This window comes from Dipodomys spectabilis, unplaced genomic scaffold (genome assembly GCF_019054845.1).
Source record: "Dipodomys spectabilis isolate Male_0828 unplaced genomic scaffold, ASM1905484v1 ptg000145l, whole genome shotgun sequence".
Taxonomy (NCBI): Eukaryota; Metazoa; Chordata; class Mammalia; order Rodentia; family Heteromyidae; genus Dipodomys; species Dipodomys spectabilis.
The window spans coordinates 11049685-11068687 of record NW_024870822.1 but is presented as its reverse complement, the minus strand read 5'-3'; the positions used below and the strand labels follow the sequence as shown (position 1 = coordinate 11068687).

The 19003-nt window shown below is 36.8% G+C and overlaps 1 protein-coding gene across 1 annotated transcript in view; it reads left to right on the top strand.

Moving 5' to 3' along the window:
• Ano3 (anoctamin 3) overlaps nucleotides 1-19003 on the top strand; it is a 304851-nt gene that overhangs the window by 276234 nt on the left and 9614 nt on the right. The window contains exons 19-23 of the mRNA XM_042691327.1: nucleotides 4593-4629; nucleotides 5524-5635; nucleotides 6357-6414; nucleotides 10501-10598; nucleotides 18331-18464. Coding sequence (XP_042547261.1) covers nucleotides 4593-4629; nucleotides 5524-5635; nucleotides 6357-6414; nucleotides 10501-10598; nucleotides 18331-18464 — 439 coding nt within the window. The remainder of the gene's footprint in view (nucleotides 1-4592; nucleotides 4630-5523; nucleotides 5636-6356; nucleotides 6415-10500; nucleotides 10599-18330; nucleotides 18465-19003) is intronic.

Sequence of the window (19003 nt, the reverse complement as noted above, 5' to 3'; positions counted from 1 at the left end):
AACATAAAGCTACTTAAAAAATGTGCATTTTGTTTCTTCATAACTTACATTTAGCATCCCTGTGTCATGTTGACTTGGTCTCAGTCAAGCTATTCTATTACTCTGTGAGTTTTTCATCTGGAATCTTTATGCAGTCAATTATGAAATGCAGGCATAACAAAGCAATTTAAAGCAGTCATTTTTTTTTTAAAATTAAGGGCCTTTTTCAGTATTATATACACAACCAGAAACCTTGTGCTGTTTTTTTTTTAATGCATTTCTTTTGTTCTCTTTCATCTTGTCAGCAAGAATTTTGTGAAATTTGAATGCCATGAATTTTGCTTCTAAAAGATCTCTCTCATCCATTGCCTGCTGACAATTCTTTCATCTATTTCTGTAGCTCAGCTTCTCAAGGTTCAGCAGTTAACTTACTATTTCTGTTCTAAATTCTTCTTATCTAATCACATGACTGTTAGAGGGATCTATCAAGATGGCTAAACTGCTAATTGGATCATTTGTGTTTGGGACTATTTAAAGGACTTTCATTGCTTTGGGTATAAAGTCTAAATTTACTAGACAGGTATAAGAGGCTCTGCAAGGTGTAAAACCACTCTCCTTTACTCTTGTTCCAGATTGTATTCTTCATTCCCTTTGATTCCCTGAACTTGACCTATGGAACCACATTCTCTGTGTTCCAGTATCTCTACTTTACAACCCTCTTTCTAGGTCCACAGTGGTTCTTCAGTCTAAAATTATCTTCTTTGTTGTTGCTGTTGTTTTGTCTCCTTGGACAAAATTTCTCCATCTTCTGAAAAAAAAAATAGTTAAGGATCATTTCCCCCCGTTTCCAGGGAGCTTTCTGTCAGTCTCAAATGTAGATGTAGACAATGGGCTTTTTTGTTTTATTTTGTGTTTATTCTCTCCAGGAGGCTCTGAGGCTACCTGTTTTCTCCACTACCAGATTCTATTGAGAGAACTACATACCGCTTTGTGAACTTTCTTCTGTGACAATACTTATCATCCCTGATTTTTTTCCCACCATCAAAGCTGCACACTCAAACAGCATTGGCTACAACTTCCTCATCATTTTACCACCAAGTGTTTGTGCAATGTCTAAAATGCATTTGGCCTGTAACTTTGGAATTCATTTTTTGGGATTTTATCCTCCAAATATCCTAGCATTTTCAACATGATATATGCCCAAATTGAATTGTTAGTAGAAATACATTTTCAGAGTTTCTCATGTTTGCAGCATTCATCTTAAGCCACACAATGAAACAGTACATATTTCAAAATAGGTCCTTTAAGGAATCCCTAAATGATATTTCAGTTAGTGTAAAAATAAGAAAAGGGCCAACATAATCAATATTTGACTCGAAGTCCACTTTACAGATCATCAAAGTGGTATATGTGTTTCTTTTTCTTAGTGTATATCTTATTACCTGCAACTGTTCGGAACACTAGAAATCCCTGAATTCTTTTTAGAACCTCCTCAAGAGGGCTAGGAAATCTATATTTAAAATAAAACCTTTGAAAACTTGCATTTATTATTTGAATTCCTCATGAAACATATAGCAAAAAGAACTTACAGTGACAGCATTTGACTTTATGCATTGCTCTTTCTTAATCCCAACCTTCCCACTCCTTTTATTTTTAATGAAAAATAAATATGTGAAACCTTTCCCAAAATATATATTCTTATTCTTAGTGCTTGACAATCAAATCTTTTGACTAATTTTTTCATGTTATCACTGTATGATAGCTGTCTGACATCAAAATTAGTGGATGATTATTAGAGAAAATAAATAGAAACATCTGAACATATTTTTTAGTTTGAAATATTTAAGATTAGGCCACTTTTGATTTTCAGCATAGCCAATAAAGGAATGAACTCCTCTACTTTTTCATTTTAAAAATCTATATTCCATACACAAAGCATAACATAATAAAAAAGGAAGAAGAACAAGAACTGTAACAGAAAAAGGAGGAGAAAGAGGAGGAGGAGGAGGAGCCAGAGGAAGAGGAGGAGGAGGAGGCAGAAGAAGGAAGAGTAAAAAGAATATTACACTGAATTTGGCAAATGTTAATTCTCTATGCTTGGCTCTACGGTCTTCTCCATCTCAGGTCAATTTCCTTCTTTATATTCCAACACATTTATGCTTCTTCTCTGGCCCTGATCATTCAAGGCCTCAAAATAAACTTACCTTTCCTTAACACCAGGTTACCATTGGTTACCAAGTATAATGAAAATAGGTTATTATGGAATAGAATCGATCAAAGAATAGATCAGAGGCTCCACCTCTGAACCAGGAAAGAAAATAATACCAAATAACTCATTTAATAAGAAGATTGGCATATTAAAATCTTTTTTACTTAGTTTAAAGAATTTACTTGGTTTGTTCATGTCTATATCAACAGTTAGGAGAAATTTGACAGCATATCCAGCTAGAAAAGAGTAGTCTCTTTAACTTTACAAGTCCTTTTGGAATTCATTCTCACAGTGAAAGCTGGACTGTGAAGCTTGAGCTGCACAGGTGAAATGCACTGAAAAACTCTCCAATGTGACCTTCACAATGACCCACCCTTCTCTGCCTTTGCTGCCAAGGGACTTGGGTATACCACCCCAACAAGGCTTTAGAGGAAAACTGATGACTTCTAAACTCAGAATGAATCATCACATCCTTACCATGGCCAGCCATGGTTCAGACTGAGAGATCTCTGTGTCATGTCTTATTACTTTGCTTTATTACTGCCTCACATAATACAGAGTCTCACCTACACCAGAATATGTTCCAATCACAATACAATATCTTCTGTGATTTCTAATATTTCTCCAAAGGTTACTATAATCCCTTGGGGCATCTAGTTCTTGATAGGCTCTGTGTTCCAAGTATTAAAACAAAAGTCCAAGTATGTCAAGGCCCAGCATTGCTGTTGTAAGAAAGCCATGATAGCCAATCCTAACTTTGCTATTTGCTTGTGGTGGTCTATCAACTCAAGTGCCTGACATATCAAGTGAAATGCCAATTATATTTAAATAAAATTAACTTTGAATCCCAATTAAGTCATGCAACTTGAGGCATAGTATTAGAGACAAAGTAACTCTCTAACTACTAGTTATGAGTGATAACATCCACCTTATTATACCTCTTGGACAAGATACAGTAGTCTCCTAACTTTATAAATGAAAAAGAACATGTTACAGTGTTCTTGTCTTAAAATTTGAAAATGATAGATTATGAACTGGGCTAACATAGAAACTAATCCATACCAAATCCATACTTCCCTACAATGAGACTGTTGTACTCAGTGTAAACTTTGTCTCAGGATAATCTAGATCTTAGAAAAAGTTAGATTTGTATCATAGCTAAAAGAATAATTACATAATTAGACCTATTGAAATAATTGTCAGAGACTATGAACTCTGAAAGCATGCAGATAAAGCTCAGGTGGCTTATGTCTATCATCCTACTACTCAGGAAGCTGAGATCTGAAGATCATGGTTCAAAGACATCCTGGGCAGGAAAGTCTGTGAGACTCTTATTTCCAATAAGCCACTCAGAAAACCAGAAATGACTCTGTGGCTCAAGTTGTAGAGCACTAGCCTTGAGCTGAAGAGCTGGGGGACAGCTCCCAGGTTCAGAGTTCAATACCCACAACCAGCCAGAAAACAACAACAACAATAATAACAAAAAACTGGCAAACATATTTTGATGCTGCCTGCCACTGGGGTGGGTCATTATAATTATTAAACAGTTATTTACTGAATTATGTGTGTATGTCATATTCACTTGCAAATACATACACTTAAAAATATATTAACCTTACATCTGTACCAAATATATTTTCCCAACTATCTACTTGTACATTAATTTGATAGACATACCCTTCACTTGCATCTGTATAAATGGTAGATTTTGGAAGGTTGCAGAGAAGTTGGAAGATGATGAAAATATGTCATCAGAAAAATCTATTGTGCTAGTAGCTTACAAATTTCACAAGTTGAGTTTATCATTCTGGTTTTTTTTTTTCTTTAGAAATGAAATGTTCACACTTTTCTTTTTGGTAATTTGGAAAATTCCGCACAAAGATTTAGAATTCTAACTTCGACTTCACCTTCCACTATAGGGAAAAACCCCACAGTTTAAAAATCAAATCTCAAACTGGGTGCGTGTGGCTTACACCTGTAATCCTAGCCACCCAGGAGGCTGAGCTCTGAGGATCACGGTTCAAAGCCAGCTGGGACAGGAAAGTCTGTGAGACTCTTATCTCCAATAAACCACAAGAAAACCAGAAGTGGTGCTTGTGGCTCAATTGGTAGAGCACTAGCTTTGAGCTGAAGAGCTGAGGAACAGTGCCCAGGACCAGAATTCAGGCCCCTCGACCTACCAAAAAAAAAAAAACAATCAATCTCAGCTCAGTTATTGATTAGCTGAATGACTTTATCTTTTTTTTTCTTGTTTAGAAAGATTGCAGTATGAAGCCCTGAGTTGAAACCCTAATATGAGCAACAAAGCAGAAATAAGGGCATGCTTTTTCATTTCTATGAAGAAGGTCAATAGTAATATTTTCCAAATGAGAAGAGTAATATTAATGCATTCTCTCTATTACAGGCTTATGAAAAAATTGCTTACCTTCTCACTAATTTAGGTAAGTCCATTTTTTTTTAAAATTTTATTTTATCTTATTTGAGAACATACTGTACAGAGGGGTTACAATTACATGGGCAGGATAATGCATACATTTCGGTAAGTCCATTTTTTTGCTTCACTCGATAGTAAGAAAATAACATGAATTTTAAAATGACAAAATTGATCGCCAAAAAAAAACAAAAAATAGGAAAAAGACCAACTTGATATTACCTGTAGATGATGAATAAAGCTGAGGTAAGATGTCAGGTTTATGACAATGAACCCTTTTCTCTTTATTGCACGGCAAAGCTTTGTTTTTTGTTTTTGTTTCTCAAAGCTTGTCTGATCCCACTATTGTGCATTACTTGAATGAAGGATTGATCCTATCTTTATAGTTACTTCTAAATTTCTTCTAAAGAAGAAGAATCCTGACTACTTTTGTATTTAATATTGTGAACAGTGATCATGCATCTGCAGCATGGGAAAAGCGTCAAGATTTTATTTGTAGAACCTTTCTTCATTTGCACAGCAGACATACACTCATATCTGACTGACACTAGAAGTCAGAATTTTTTTTTGTTGGGGGGGGTTCCGGTTGTGGGGCCTGAACTCTGGGCCTGGGCACTGTCCCTCAGCTCTTCAGCTCAAGGCTAGTGTTCTACCACTTGAGCCACAGCATCACTTCTGGCTTTTTTCTTTTTGCTTATGTGGTGCTGAGGAATCCAACCCAGGGCCTCAGGCATGCAAGACAAACACTCTACCACTGAGCCACCTTTCCAGCCCCTAGAAGTCAGAATTTTAAGTGCCTTGCAGAACCAGTAAATCACTATACCTAAATCCGAACAGGGGACTTCTGATCCTGTGTCCAGACTTCTTGTCATTTACTCTGTGCCCGCAAACATGCTCTTTTCAGAATATCCTCGAACTGAGTCTGAATGGGAAAACAGCTTTGCCCTGAAGATGTTCCTTTTCCAATTTGTCAATTTAAACAGTTCTATCTTCTACATTGCTTTCTTTTTGGGAAGGTAAGTCCATTTTATACAAAATATTTCTACAGATACTCAAACACCACTAACAGTTGCCTTTGCGAATTAGTTCAAAGAGGTGGCAAAATCTTGGCCTCCGCCTTGGAAGTTTCACTCATGACTTCTGGCAGCCACTACCAATCACAGTTGGCATACACAAAAAGACAAAACCCAAATGCTACCTTTGAATTCACTGTTTCTGTCCACATGTTGATAATTATATTGCTAAGGAGGAAAGAGCCTTTGAGTCACCCTGGGTTACAATTCATCAATGTAGAAACTCCTACCCATCACTTTAATGTTTTCTTTTTTCCACCTACTTTGGAGAAATGTAGAAAATAACCATGTTAAATTAATGAGTCTGACTGGATATGTGGCTTACATGTCACATAGTGCCATGGAAACATAAAGACGTTAAAATCCTTTTGAACCAAACCAGTCAGCACCACTAATTGGGTCCCTGGATATTAAAACTCTACATCTGAAGCTATCAATTGTGATCAGGTTGGTTTGTCCAACTCATTGATACCCAGTTCATGCATCACTTTCTCCTTTATAAGTCAAGTATCTGCTTTGATGTTGCCAAAGCATAACAAAAGTCAACTATTTCAGGACAAATTGGACCAGTGAACATTTGTGTCAACCCACACATGCACTTGGTATAATATGTTAGTAGGTGTTCTTTCCTTATGTACTAATAAATTATAATGCTTTGTTCCAGATTTGTGGGCCACCCAGGAAAATACAATAAACTTTTTGATCGGTGGAGACTAGAGGAAGTAAGTTACCTTGTGGGTGTGGATTTGTGTGGATGGTATCGACAGGATAGTGACTGTAGGTGGTATGGAAGCGGGGTTGCAAATGAGATACTGAGGCCTGCTGAAGGCACAGTTTTGGTAGTAAAGACTTCCATTGCATTAAAAAAAGAAACAATTCTATTTGTCTTTTTTTTTTAAAAGATGTTTTAAAAGGTTACCTTCCAAGATTCTAACCTTTGATCTCCTTACCTCTGTATCATCTGTTTCTAAATGCCAAAGATTTAGTCTCATGTAGGAAGACAATGTTATCTATGGCCTGGGTCTCCACACTTTTAAGTATGTTAGGCTTCCTTTTCAGAAGGGAAATCTGAGTGCAAAGAAAATTTTATTTGAAACATTGACATGTTAATATAGTCAGATCTGACAAGGGTTCCTATTTCTGTCTTGATTGACAATGTATTTGTCTAATGGGAAAATGTGTGGGAGAAGTTCTCCTGAATGCTGTGTGTTCTCATAAGTAAATTGTCCTCCAGAAGCCCAGCCATTACTAATAGTGTAATGTCTTACTTCCTCAGACTTTGACCACAGAAGTTATTATTCTGCCAATTGAATGATCTAAAAGATACTGCCTTTTGATGTTAGCTTGTGCACAATGGAAATTATTTTTCTTTTTCTTACATATTTCGTATTTCTGTGTGTCTCCTGATAGACGTGTATATTGATGAAATTTCAGGGGCTTTTGCCACCACTAAGATTGTTCAATGTGATTATTTTTTATTAAGAAACCACTGGAATTCCTGACTTCTGAAAGCTCCAGAGAGATTATAATTATGCCCATGTCAGAAAAAATGTTTAATAAACATTCTTCTCAATGTATGATCTCTATGGCAATCATATTTCCAATATAGTACTCTGTAATTTGAAATAAAACAGTGAAATTAAAAACTATGTAAGTTTGACAAAAAGTCTTAAAAACCTTAGAATATTTAGAAAGTACACATAATGGCATAAAAAATTTATCCCCTGCTTCATCATGTAAGAAATATTTATTGACACATTCACTATGTCAAGTCCCTGAAAGATAAATAGATATGAAAATGAAGACATCTGTACTCCCCTTTGATAACATAGTAGTCTTAAGAATAGGACATCTCTATGAATTCTAACAAATACTTTTGTCATTAGCACCTGACAGTTTGCATTCTAGGCCTTTCCTACCCAGAGGCAAAACTTTAAAATGCATACATTTCAGTAATAAGAATAGCTACCTCAATATTTGTGATTGGTGGATTGTGCATGGAAAATGCTAGTCCCAATTACGTGTAATGGTTATAAGAAAAATTCCTACCCTTCATTTCAGAATATTTAGAAACTGGTTATTCTGAATTTTTGACAATCATACTATAAGTGCATATGTGTAAGTCCCTACAAAAATGAAGAACTTGATTTTGCAACTAGTATCTATAATCTTCCCTTCTAGCTTATCAATTTTTCAGCTTTGGGGTTTTCCTCTGAACCCATTTATGGGATCTGTATGACAGAGGTCAGGGAGATCTTAAATTCATCCTAGAAAAAAGAAATGTACTGTCCTCCAAATTTTCATATAAATTTAGTGTTTATGATTTTAAAATAATCGCTAATGCTTATTGAATATATGCTAACATGATCCAGCAATTTTTACTAAGTATTCTTCATATACAAACAATCCTCATAGTGATTCCATTATTCATTTCAGATGAGGAAACAAATGAATACAGAAATTAACATTGATGAAGTTATGATTTGGGGCTAGATGGTATAGCATGAGACTACTCTGAACATTATTCATTTATGCTACTATTAGGAAAGTGTGTAGGCACAATCAAGGATAGGATAATAATAAATCAAAATAAAAAATAACCTAAATAAAATAAATAAATAAAATAAATTTAATGAAAAATACAAATAAATAAGAATAAATGAATAATAAAATAAAATTTATTTAGATAATAGATTTCTCTGCCTCATACATGTAAGTTACAATTAGGATAAAAATACTAAGATAGGTTAAGCAGTAAATACTAAACACTAAGCAATAATAAGATTTGTGAAAGCACTCAGCTTTGTCTGTCCATGATTATTCCATTTTGGAATGGTGCAGTTGGCATGTGTGTGGGTCTTCCATATATGCATCCAAGGCCTTGATTTACATTCTAAGTGAGGGTTAGTTTTTACCAAGTATGTTTTAGGGTAGGGAAGAGATGGCTTTTACTCATAACCCAAAAACATCTTCCCTATAAATCACAAATCCATCAAGGCTTTATATAAACAAAGCTATAAACGACCTATCTTCGAGCATCTTTACTTTGGCCTAGTCTTTTCAGGCAACAATCCAAGCACATGGTCTTATGAATATCTCCAATTTTCTGTCTCATATAATAATATATTCGTGCTAAACTAACACAAATACCAAATTATCAACATACCTAATTATACATATGGCATGTGTAATTTATTCATAGAAAAGAATGCAAGAGCAATGCATTAGTAGCAGGTGGCACACCCTCTCCCCAAATAAGTCAATTTTGAGTGACATTGGGTAGTGATTTTATCTCTATGTCTCCTCAAAAATGAATGGCTTGTTTGTAGTTGTGATCTGCTCCTCTGGTTTAGCAATTATTTACCTTCAAACACTATACTAAATTCATTTTAAGATGTATTTGACAGAGTTAAATGGTTTCTAAATCCATCCTGGAAGGAAGAGATTTGCTTGGAAGGAAGAGATTTGCTTGGATGGGAGAATTTAAACTTCCATGAACTGTGACCACTGGCAAACTTTCTTTTTGGCTCAGATTAGACTGTTAAGTTACTGGACTGGAACAGCTTCTGTTCATATCCTGATTGTTTGTGCCTTTTGAAGTCCCTCACGTACCATTTTGATTTAATAGAAACTCTGGATCAAATCTATAGAGACTGTTATCCTCATGAGCAGGACATGAACCCATTTCTAAAGGAACAAATCCATTCTTTCCCACTTAAAATGTCTGCTAGAATATAGGTTTTTAAATTTTATTTTCTTGTAAAGATAATGTACAGAGAGGTTACAGATACATCAATAAGATGATGAGTTCATTTCTTGTGGAGCATTATTACCTCTTCCTTTGTTTTTCTCCTACATAGTTTTTAAGGAAAATGAATTGATTTCAATGTTCCTTGAAATTGCATGCATGTGTGTGTGTGTGTGTGTGTGTGTGTGTGTGTGTGTGTGTGTGTTTCTACTATCTACTTATTGAAAATCTAGAAAAGCAAAGAAGGGTAGAGGAGAAAAATTGGAATAATACCAGCAAAATATTTTGTTGCATGCATTCACCATGCATTCTATACGTAGATATTCTCTCCCCAAGAAAAAATATTTAATGCCTCCCTCATCAGTAGAACGGGGGAGAATTAGGGACTTACTTCTACGGATATGAAAGAAAAATGATAAAAAAGTAGGGTTTATGAGTAAACCCTGGAAAACACTGCATCCACTAATTAATGATTAATAATCATTGCTTATGTTCTGATATATTGTAGCTCTGGTATGATCTAATGAAAGTGGCCTTTCATTCCTGTGTTTGGCTTTCCAAAACATATAACTCCAAGTCTTAATATGATAAAGACATCAGATAAACACAGATTTTGTGACATTCCACATAATAACCAGCCAAATGGCAATTTTCAAAACTCTTGGGTACTCTAAATTATCCTGAAATACAAAAAAGATATGAAAGCAATATATCATACTTATGTCATAGAATTATTAATTAGTTCCCCAAGTTTAAGGATATATAATATTCCATAGTAATTATTAAATGTAATCATGCCTAACCAGAGTTTGGAAGATAGTAAGTACTTTGTTGTAGTTGCCATTATGATTTTGTCACTATAATTGCTGAAAAATTCTCTACCAAATATCCTCACATATGCTGTTTCTTTTGTGTATAAAGAGCTGTTTAAAAAAAAAAAAAATCCATGAAATAGGTTTGACTACACAGCTTGAGAATTTACTATACAGCTCACAGACAAGACTCTTGAGCCAGCTTGCTCAGAAGCAAGATCACTGTTGTGCTTCTCATTTTATTCCAGTGCCATCCTAGTGGCTGTTTGATAGACCTCTGCCTCCAGATGGGAGTCATAATGTTCTTGAAGCAAATCTGGAACAACTTTATGGAACTGGGATACCCGTGAGTATGTTGTTTTTAAACCTGTCTTTTGTGGAGTTACGAAGGAAGATTGACAAGGTGTGCTAAGTGATTTAAAAAAACGTAGGGTTGGCAGTTAAAAAGACAGACCAAGGCGAAGCTCTTTCTCTGCTCCTTACTAGATATATGACTGGGTGTTGGTTAAATATTACTGAGCCTCAATTTTCACATCTCCACGAAGAGTCCAACAGTTATACCTAACTCAAGGAATGAAAGTGTTAATAGATGTACAAGAACTTGTTCATCACCTTAAGACACCTGGTGGTGTTTTCAAATATTGATAGTATAGATTCTTTTTTCTTTTTTTCTTTTTGTCTGTCATGTGGCGTAAGGGCTTGGGTGCTGCCCTGAACTTTTGTGCTCAAGGCTAGAGCTCTACCACAATGCCCCTTCTGTTTTTCTCCTGGTTAGTTGCAGATAAGAGTCTCATGGACATTCCTGACAGGGGCTGGCTTCAAACTATAATTTTCAGATCTCAGGTTCCTGAACAGCTACAATTACAGATGTGAGACACTGGTACCTGTCCAGTACAGGGGAAAAAAGTTCTGACTTGTTTTGTCTATGGACAGAACAAGAGTATTGATGTCCTAATTATTGTTCTATAGAATTCTAACCCTTCGAGAATACATACGCTCAAGAAAAACTGCTTAAGCAATCTCGAGGACTCTTTTTTGTAATCGTTCTTTTCTTCCCTCACCATCCCCTCAAATCATCAAAACAGAACGGACTGGATAACTTAACTATCTATAAAAACTTGAAGAGATGCTGGATGTCCAGTTTTGCACATATTAACATAGTTATTCATTAAAAGACAACTAAACAGCCGGGCGCTGGTGGCTCACGCCTGTAATCCTAGCTATTCAGGAGGCTGAGATCTGAGGATCGCGGTTCAAAGCCAGCCCGGGCAGGAGAGACCGTGAGACTCCTATCTCCAATAAACCACCAGAAAAGCGGAAGTGGCGCTGTAGCTCAAGTGGTAGAGCGCTCGCCTTGAGCTGAAGAGCTGAGGGACAGCGGCCAGGCCCAGAGTTCAAGCCCCACGACCGACAAAAAAAAAAAAAAAAAAAGAGACAACTAAACAGAAGATATTTAACACAATGTGATACTGACCTTCTAAAACCTCATCTACCAAAGGCTAAAACCTATTGTGTATAATTTTACTTACTATAGAGAAAAACTTGATCAGTTAATTGATGATTCAAATACCTTCTATTTAGTCAGTTAATATTACTTTGACTTTTTTTTTTACATTATGTAACAAATTAAGAACAAATTAAGCTGAGACTTAGAGTGCAGAGGAGTGATACTCAGTCTGAAATCTGCCCATGAAATACTGGTTAAATTACTAGCCTATCTTAGAATATAGACACAGAATAACCTAGATTGGATTATAATTCCTTCTCTCTTCTTTGCTAATTTTACTTACAAATTATTTCACTTCACTGAGATTTGTGAGATGATCCAACACATTTTTTTAAAACTTCAATCATGAATGATTTTTTTAGGCAGTCTTAAGTTTGAACTCAAAGCGCCATGCTTGCTAAGCTGGTGTTCTACCATTTAAACCACTCTACCAGCCCCTTCTCACATTAGTTATTTGCAAAAGAGAGTCTCACTGTATTCCTGGGCTGGCCTAGATTGCTATCTTACTATTTGTGCTTTCCTTTGTTTCAGGGATAGCAGGTGCATGGCACCCCTCTATCCCCCCACCCCACCTCCCACCTGCTAGTTATTAAACATGTTCCATTGTGCCTAACTACTAAATGCCACGAAGTGTCATGAAATGTTATGCTCATGTTGGCCTTGAGCTGTGATCCTTCCATCTCCACCTTGCAAAAAGCTAGAATTATAGACTTGAGCCACCATGACCAGCATGACATAACATTTTTTTATTGTGAAAATACAGTACAGAGGGGTTACAATTACATGGGCAAGGAAATGAGTACATTTCTTATCAAGCATTGTTGCCTCCTCCTTTGTTTCCTCTTCCCATCCCTTCCCATCTCCCGGCCTTCTCCCTCCTCCCCTGTTACTCCCCCTGCCCTAGCCAAAGTTTTATTTTATTTTTATTGCTTTGTAGGTCTTAAACTCAGGGCTAGGCTCTGAGCTCTTTTTGCTCAAGACCAGTCTATATAATTTGAGCCAGAGTGCCACTTCCATTTTTCTGATGATTAATTGTAGATAAAAGTCTCACCGACTTTCCTGTCCAGGCTGGCCTTGAAGAGCATTCCTCAGATCTCGGCCTCCTGAGTTACACATGAGCCACAGATGCCTGGCAACATAACATTTTTATGAAATGAGTTTTTTATACAAATTCTCAATATTCAAAGCAAATTTTTAAAAATCTGTTGTAGATGGAAAGAAAAGAGAGTGGAGATAGAGGTTGGAGGGCCCACGCTATTTGTTATGTACCTATCTTTGACATATTAGTTAGAATAGGAGACAGTAGGTACTTCAGAAACATGTTTTAACCATTCTCCCACTTGAGCAGTCCATTAGATCTTATACATCAGGTAAATAGGAAGGTCCCCATAGCAGAAAACATTCTGCAGCTATTTTCCCAGCACCTAGATAAAGGCCTCGTTAAAGAACATGTAGCGGGAATAGATTCAGTCATCAAAGCAGTGGTTTTTCACACTTTTAAACCAAAATTCTCTTTCTTCGTGTAATCCTTTATGCAAAACCAAGAATAGAAATACAAAAATAGGAACAAGCAGTCTGCCTCAGTTCTCAACTCCAGACCCCTTTCATCTTCATGAGCCTCCAAAAGCAAGCTCCATGGCACTCCCATTAGAACACTGCCTAATACTTCAGGTTTCGATCTGGTGCTCTTGCAAATGCCACTAGGGCTTCAGGCCCATGGCTTACTAAGATTAAACTGTATGGAATGCTATTCACAGAGTTCTGGGGAGACTCACCTCATTCCTCAGTCTAGAAGTAGTTTTGTCAAATTCTTTTTAAAATTTTTTAAATTTCTTTTTAAATTTATTCTTATTTTTATTTTTGCAGTACTGGAATTTAAACTCAAAAGATGCCCACTTTTTAGAAGACACTAAGTTCTTAAGTAATTCATTACCAAGAAGCAATTTAAACACAACAGAATATTTCTTTTTTTTTTTTTTTAATTTAATTTTATTTGTGAACATACTGTACAGAGGAGTTACAGTTACATGGGCAGGATAATGTGTACATTTCTTACCAAGCATTGCAGCCTCCTCCTTTGTTTACCCTTCACATCCCTTCCCAGCCTCCCCCCTCCCCCCCTAATCCCAATCCTTCTCCTTCCTCCCCCCCCCAGCCTCCCCCCCCCCCCCCCCCGCACCAACGTTGTAAAGTTCGTTTTGGACATGACAACTTGTACTTCTCATTGTTGCAACAGGTCCACCTGTATCCTTAAACAACTGGTTTTTCCCCATCTCCTCCACAAGTTATACTGACATCAAATATAGTGAAAGCAAGGGTTATACTGTGGGGGAGGGACATACAAAGCAACAAAGAGATAATCTTATAAATGTGTTAGAAACACATGCATGAAAGAAAAAAACATTAAAATACACATCTAAGGGTTCATTTTCCTGACATCACATTATCTGACCTTTTCCGCTTGACTCATACATATACTAGATATTACAAATAAGGGAAACCATGGGACCTACTTTTCTTTGGGCCTGGCTTACTTCACTTAATATAATTTTTTCCAAGTTTTTCCATTTCCTAACAAATGGGGCAATGTCATTCTTTCTGATGGAGGCATAGAATTCCATTGTGTATATATACCACATTTTCTTGATCCATTCATCTACTGAGGGGCATCTGGGTTGGTTCCATATCTTAGCTATGGTAAATAATGCTGCAATAAACATAGTTGTGCTGGTAGCTTTAGTGTGGTCTTGTTTGTAAACATTAGGGTAAATGCCCAAAAGTGGGATTGCTGGGTCATAGGGGAGCTCTATGTGGAGTCTTTTGAGGAACCTCCATACTGCTTTCCAAAGTGGTTGAACAAGTTTACATTCCCACCAACAATGAAGTAAGGTTCCTTTCTGTCCACATCCCCTCCAGCATCTGTTGTTGTTAGAGTTCTTGATTTTTGCCGTTCTAACTGGAGTGAGGTGATATCTCAATGTTGTTTTGATTTGCATTTCTTTTATGGCTAGGGATGTTGAACATTTCTTCATGTGTCTATTGGCCATCCTTCTTTCTTCTTCAGAGAAGTTTCTCTTTAAGTCTTTCGCCCACTTATTTATTGGGCAGTTGTTTCTTTGAGGATTTGTTGTTGGGGGGTTTAATTTTTTGAGTTCCAAGTATATTTTAGATATGAGACCCTTGTCCGTTGTATGGCTAGTAAAGATCTTCTCCCAATCCGTGGGCTTTCTATTGATCTTGCTAGCTATGTCATTTGCCCTGCAGAAGCTCTGCAACTTTATGCAATCCCATTTGTCCAACCTTTCTTTGATTTGTTGTGTTTCCGGGTCTCTATTCAGAAAATTTCGGCCTGAGCCAAGGAGACCCAGGGTTTCTCCTATTCCATCCTGTAATGTTTTCAGAGTGTCTGCTTTGAGTTCAAGGTCTTTGATCCATTTGGAGTTGATTCTGGTGCAGGGTGATATATAAGGATCTAGCTTAAGTTTTCTACATGTAGTTAACCAATTTTGCCAGCACCATTTACTGAAGAGGTTGTCTTTCTTCCATTCTATTGTTTTAGCTCCTTTATCGAAGATTAGATGGCTATAGGTCTGTGGGTTTATTTCTGGGTTTTCAATTCTATTCCATTGGTCCTGAGGTCTGTTCTTATGCCAATACCAAGCTGTTTTGATTACTATGGCTTTATAGTAGAGTTTGAAGTTTGGTATTGATATTCCTCCAGCAGTGTTCTTTCCATTCAGGAGCGTTTTTGCTATTCGGGGTCTTTTATTGTTCCATATGAATTTTTGGATTGCCTCTTCTATTTCCTTGAAGAATGAGGGTGGAATTTTGATAGGTATTGCGTTGAATTTGTAGATAGCCTTGGGAAGTATTGCCATTTTCACGATGTTAATCTTTCCAATCCAGGAGCATGGGAGTTTTTGCCATTTTTTAAGTTCTGTGTTGATTTCCTTTTTCAAGATTTTAAAGTTTTCATCATAGAGGTCCCACAACAGAATATTTCTAAATCACAAAATTTCAGGACCATTCCTCAGCTAGGGAAAGGTTATTTTTTATTTAATTTTATTTTATTGTAAAGCTGCTGCACAGAGGGGTTGCAGTTACATGAGTGAGGCAATGAGGACATTACTTGTCGATCATTGTTACCCTTCCCTTGCTGTCGTCCCACTATCCCTCCCCTCCCTGACCCCCGCCCTCACCACGAAGTTGTAAAGTTCGTTTCCAACTATCCTGTGGGTATCCTTGTTGCAATGGGTCATCCTGTGCCCTTGTTTCAGCATTTTGTTATTCCTCTTCTACTCCCTAAATTAGACAAATGTATATACAAGATGAGGGTACCAAAATCAAGGACAGTGACAATAAGAGATATGTCATAGGGGAAAGAATATACAAAGGAAACAACAACAACCAAAAAAATCACATGGTACATTTAAAACAATAACAATAAAGACAGACCTCTTGTGTCTATATCCTGGGGTTCATTTCACTTAGCATCATCTTATATGGTCATGTATACATGGCTTTTGAGCTTTTCATCTCATATGATAAGATTATCCTATATGAATACTAATTATTGCAAATAATGGAAACCTTGGGAATTAAATTTTTGGGGGACTGGGTTTCTTCACTTAATATGGTTTTTTTCCAAGTCTTTCCATTTCCTAACAAATGGAGCAGTGTCATTCTTTCTAATGTAGGCATAGAATTCCATGATATGTGTGTGTGTATGGGTGTGTGTGTGTGTGTGTGTGTGTGTGTGTGTGTGTGTGTGTATCCCACATTTTCTTGATCCATTCATCTACTGAGGGGCATCTGAGTTGGTTCCATATCTTAACCATGGTGAATAATGCTGTGATAAACATAGTTGTGATGGTAGCGTTAGTATGGTCTTGTTTGTGATCGTTTGGGTAAATGCTCAGAAGTGGGGTTGCTGCGTCATAAGGGAGCTCTATGTGGAGTCTTTTGAGGAACCTCCACACTGATTTCCAGAGTGGTTGAACAAGTCTATAATCCCACCAACAATACAGAAGGTTCCCTTCTGTCCACATCCCCTCCAGCATCTGTTGTTCATTAGAGTTCTTGATTATAGCCATTCTAACTGGGGTGAGGTGGTATCTCAATGTTGTTTTGATTTGCATTTCTTTTATGGCTAGAGAAGTTGAGCATTTCTCATGTGTCTATTGCCCATTCTTATTTCCTCTTCAGAGAAGTCTCTCTTTAAATCTTTAACCCAGTTATTATTGGGGCAGTTGTTTCTTTGATGATTTGTTGTTGGGGGATTTAATTTTTTGAGTTCTAAGTATATTTTAGATATGAGTCCCTTGTCTGTGTATGGCTACTGAAGGTCTTCCTCCAGACTGGGTTTTCAATTGATCTTACTAGCTATGGGGAAAGACTATTGTTACTTTTTCTTTTTAACCGTGGGTATTGAACTCGGGTCTGGGAGCTGTCCCTGAGCTCTTTTTCTCAAGGCTAGCACTCTACCACTTTGAGCCACAGTGATACCTTTGGTTTTCTGGTGGTTACTTGAAATAAGAGTCTCAAGACCTTTGCTGGCTGGCTGGCTTTGAACCAAGATCCTCAGATCTCTGTCTTCTGAATAGCTAGGATTACAGGTATGAAACACTAGCACTCAGCTTGTTACTTCTTTTTTAAGATGGATAAATAGTGTCACATCAGCAGATTCATTGCAAGGCAACTATTCTTCCTTGTAGTATAGGAGAACATGATCACTTATGTTTGGTCTTCTCACGTTCATAAACTCAAGGGAGTTGATACATCTGCATTTTGGAATGGGAACTAGAATCTTAGGTCTCTTCAAATATTATCTAGAACTCAGGTTTTCTTTTTCTTTTCTTTTTATTTATTTTATTTATTTATTTTTGTCTGTCATGAGGTCTGAACTCTGGGCTTGGGCGCTGTCCCTCAGCTCTTCAGCTCAAGGCTAGTGCTTGACCACTTGAGCCACAGCACCACTTCTGGCTTTTTCTGCTTATGTGGTGCTAAGGAATTGAATCCAGGGCCTCATGCATGCAAGGCAAGCACTCTACCACTGAGTCACCTTGCCAGCCAGTTTTTCTTTTTATGTGGAGCACAATTTTATTCAGGTATCTCAGAGCATAGCCCAGAAAATATTGGTTTATAAGCAGTGAAAAGCTCAGATACAATCACAAAGAGCCACAGAGGAGTTTTAAGTACTTTTATAGATGGAGATGGGAAAAGAAATCATAGACTGGATGCTTCTTTATCTGATACTAAGGAGCTTCTTAATTCATAGACAAAGAATTTCTGTAAATATTTATATTTTTATCAGGTCTGAGATAAAACAAGGGTCTACTATCTCTTGTTAAGGCTTTTAAATTTGCTTTTGAGACCCTTAGACATGTACAATGTTTTAAAGTTGAGATTTGATGCTTTTTAAAAATGTTGAACCACTGAATAGCTTCACTTCGCAGGAATACCGAAAGTAATCCAGTGGTAGTTGGTATTTCTGTTTTCGTAATGACACATAAAATATTCACCGGAAGCGAAAGTAAGAGCTGACTAGTCCTTGGTCTGTCTTATCACACAGGTTGATCCAGAACTGGTGGTCAAGACATAAAATCAAGCGAGGAATACAAGATGCTTCCATCCCTCAGTGGGAAAATGACTGGAATCTGCAGCCCATGAACATTCATGGACTGATGGATGAGTACTTAGAAATGGGTAAAGATCTGATACCCTGCAAACCTAACTGGCTGATTTGATGTTGTCTATTTACTTCACATAGGCTTTTCTTCAAGAAAGAAACTCATCTTCTACACACACCCTGAACACTAAAACCCATCTGTAACGTCACTCAAAAGAGCCAGATGTGTGAGACAGTGCCCACATGTTTACTTCAAAAGGAGTTATAGTATTTGCACAAACTGAACATTCTTCTTATGATGGAGCACCTACCATTTGATAATATGTTGATGAAATGAAGTAAAGCTGAATACATACTTTTATAAAGAAGGATAATATGCTGCTCACATGGAGTAATATTTCCCAATGAAATTTTTGTTAAATCCAGCTGCTTCAGATATATATATATATGATTCTTGAAGCAGCTGGATTTAACAAAAATTTCATTGAGAAAATGTTTATACACACATATATCTATACTCCTAGCTACTAAGGAGGCTGAGATCTGAAGGATCTAGGTACAGAAGCAGTCTGAGCAGAAAAGTCCACAAAACACTATCTCCAAGATTAAGCAGCAA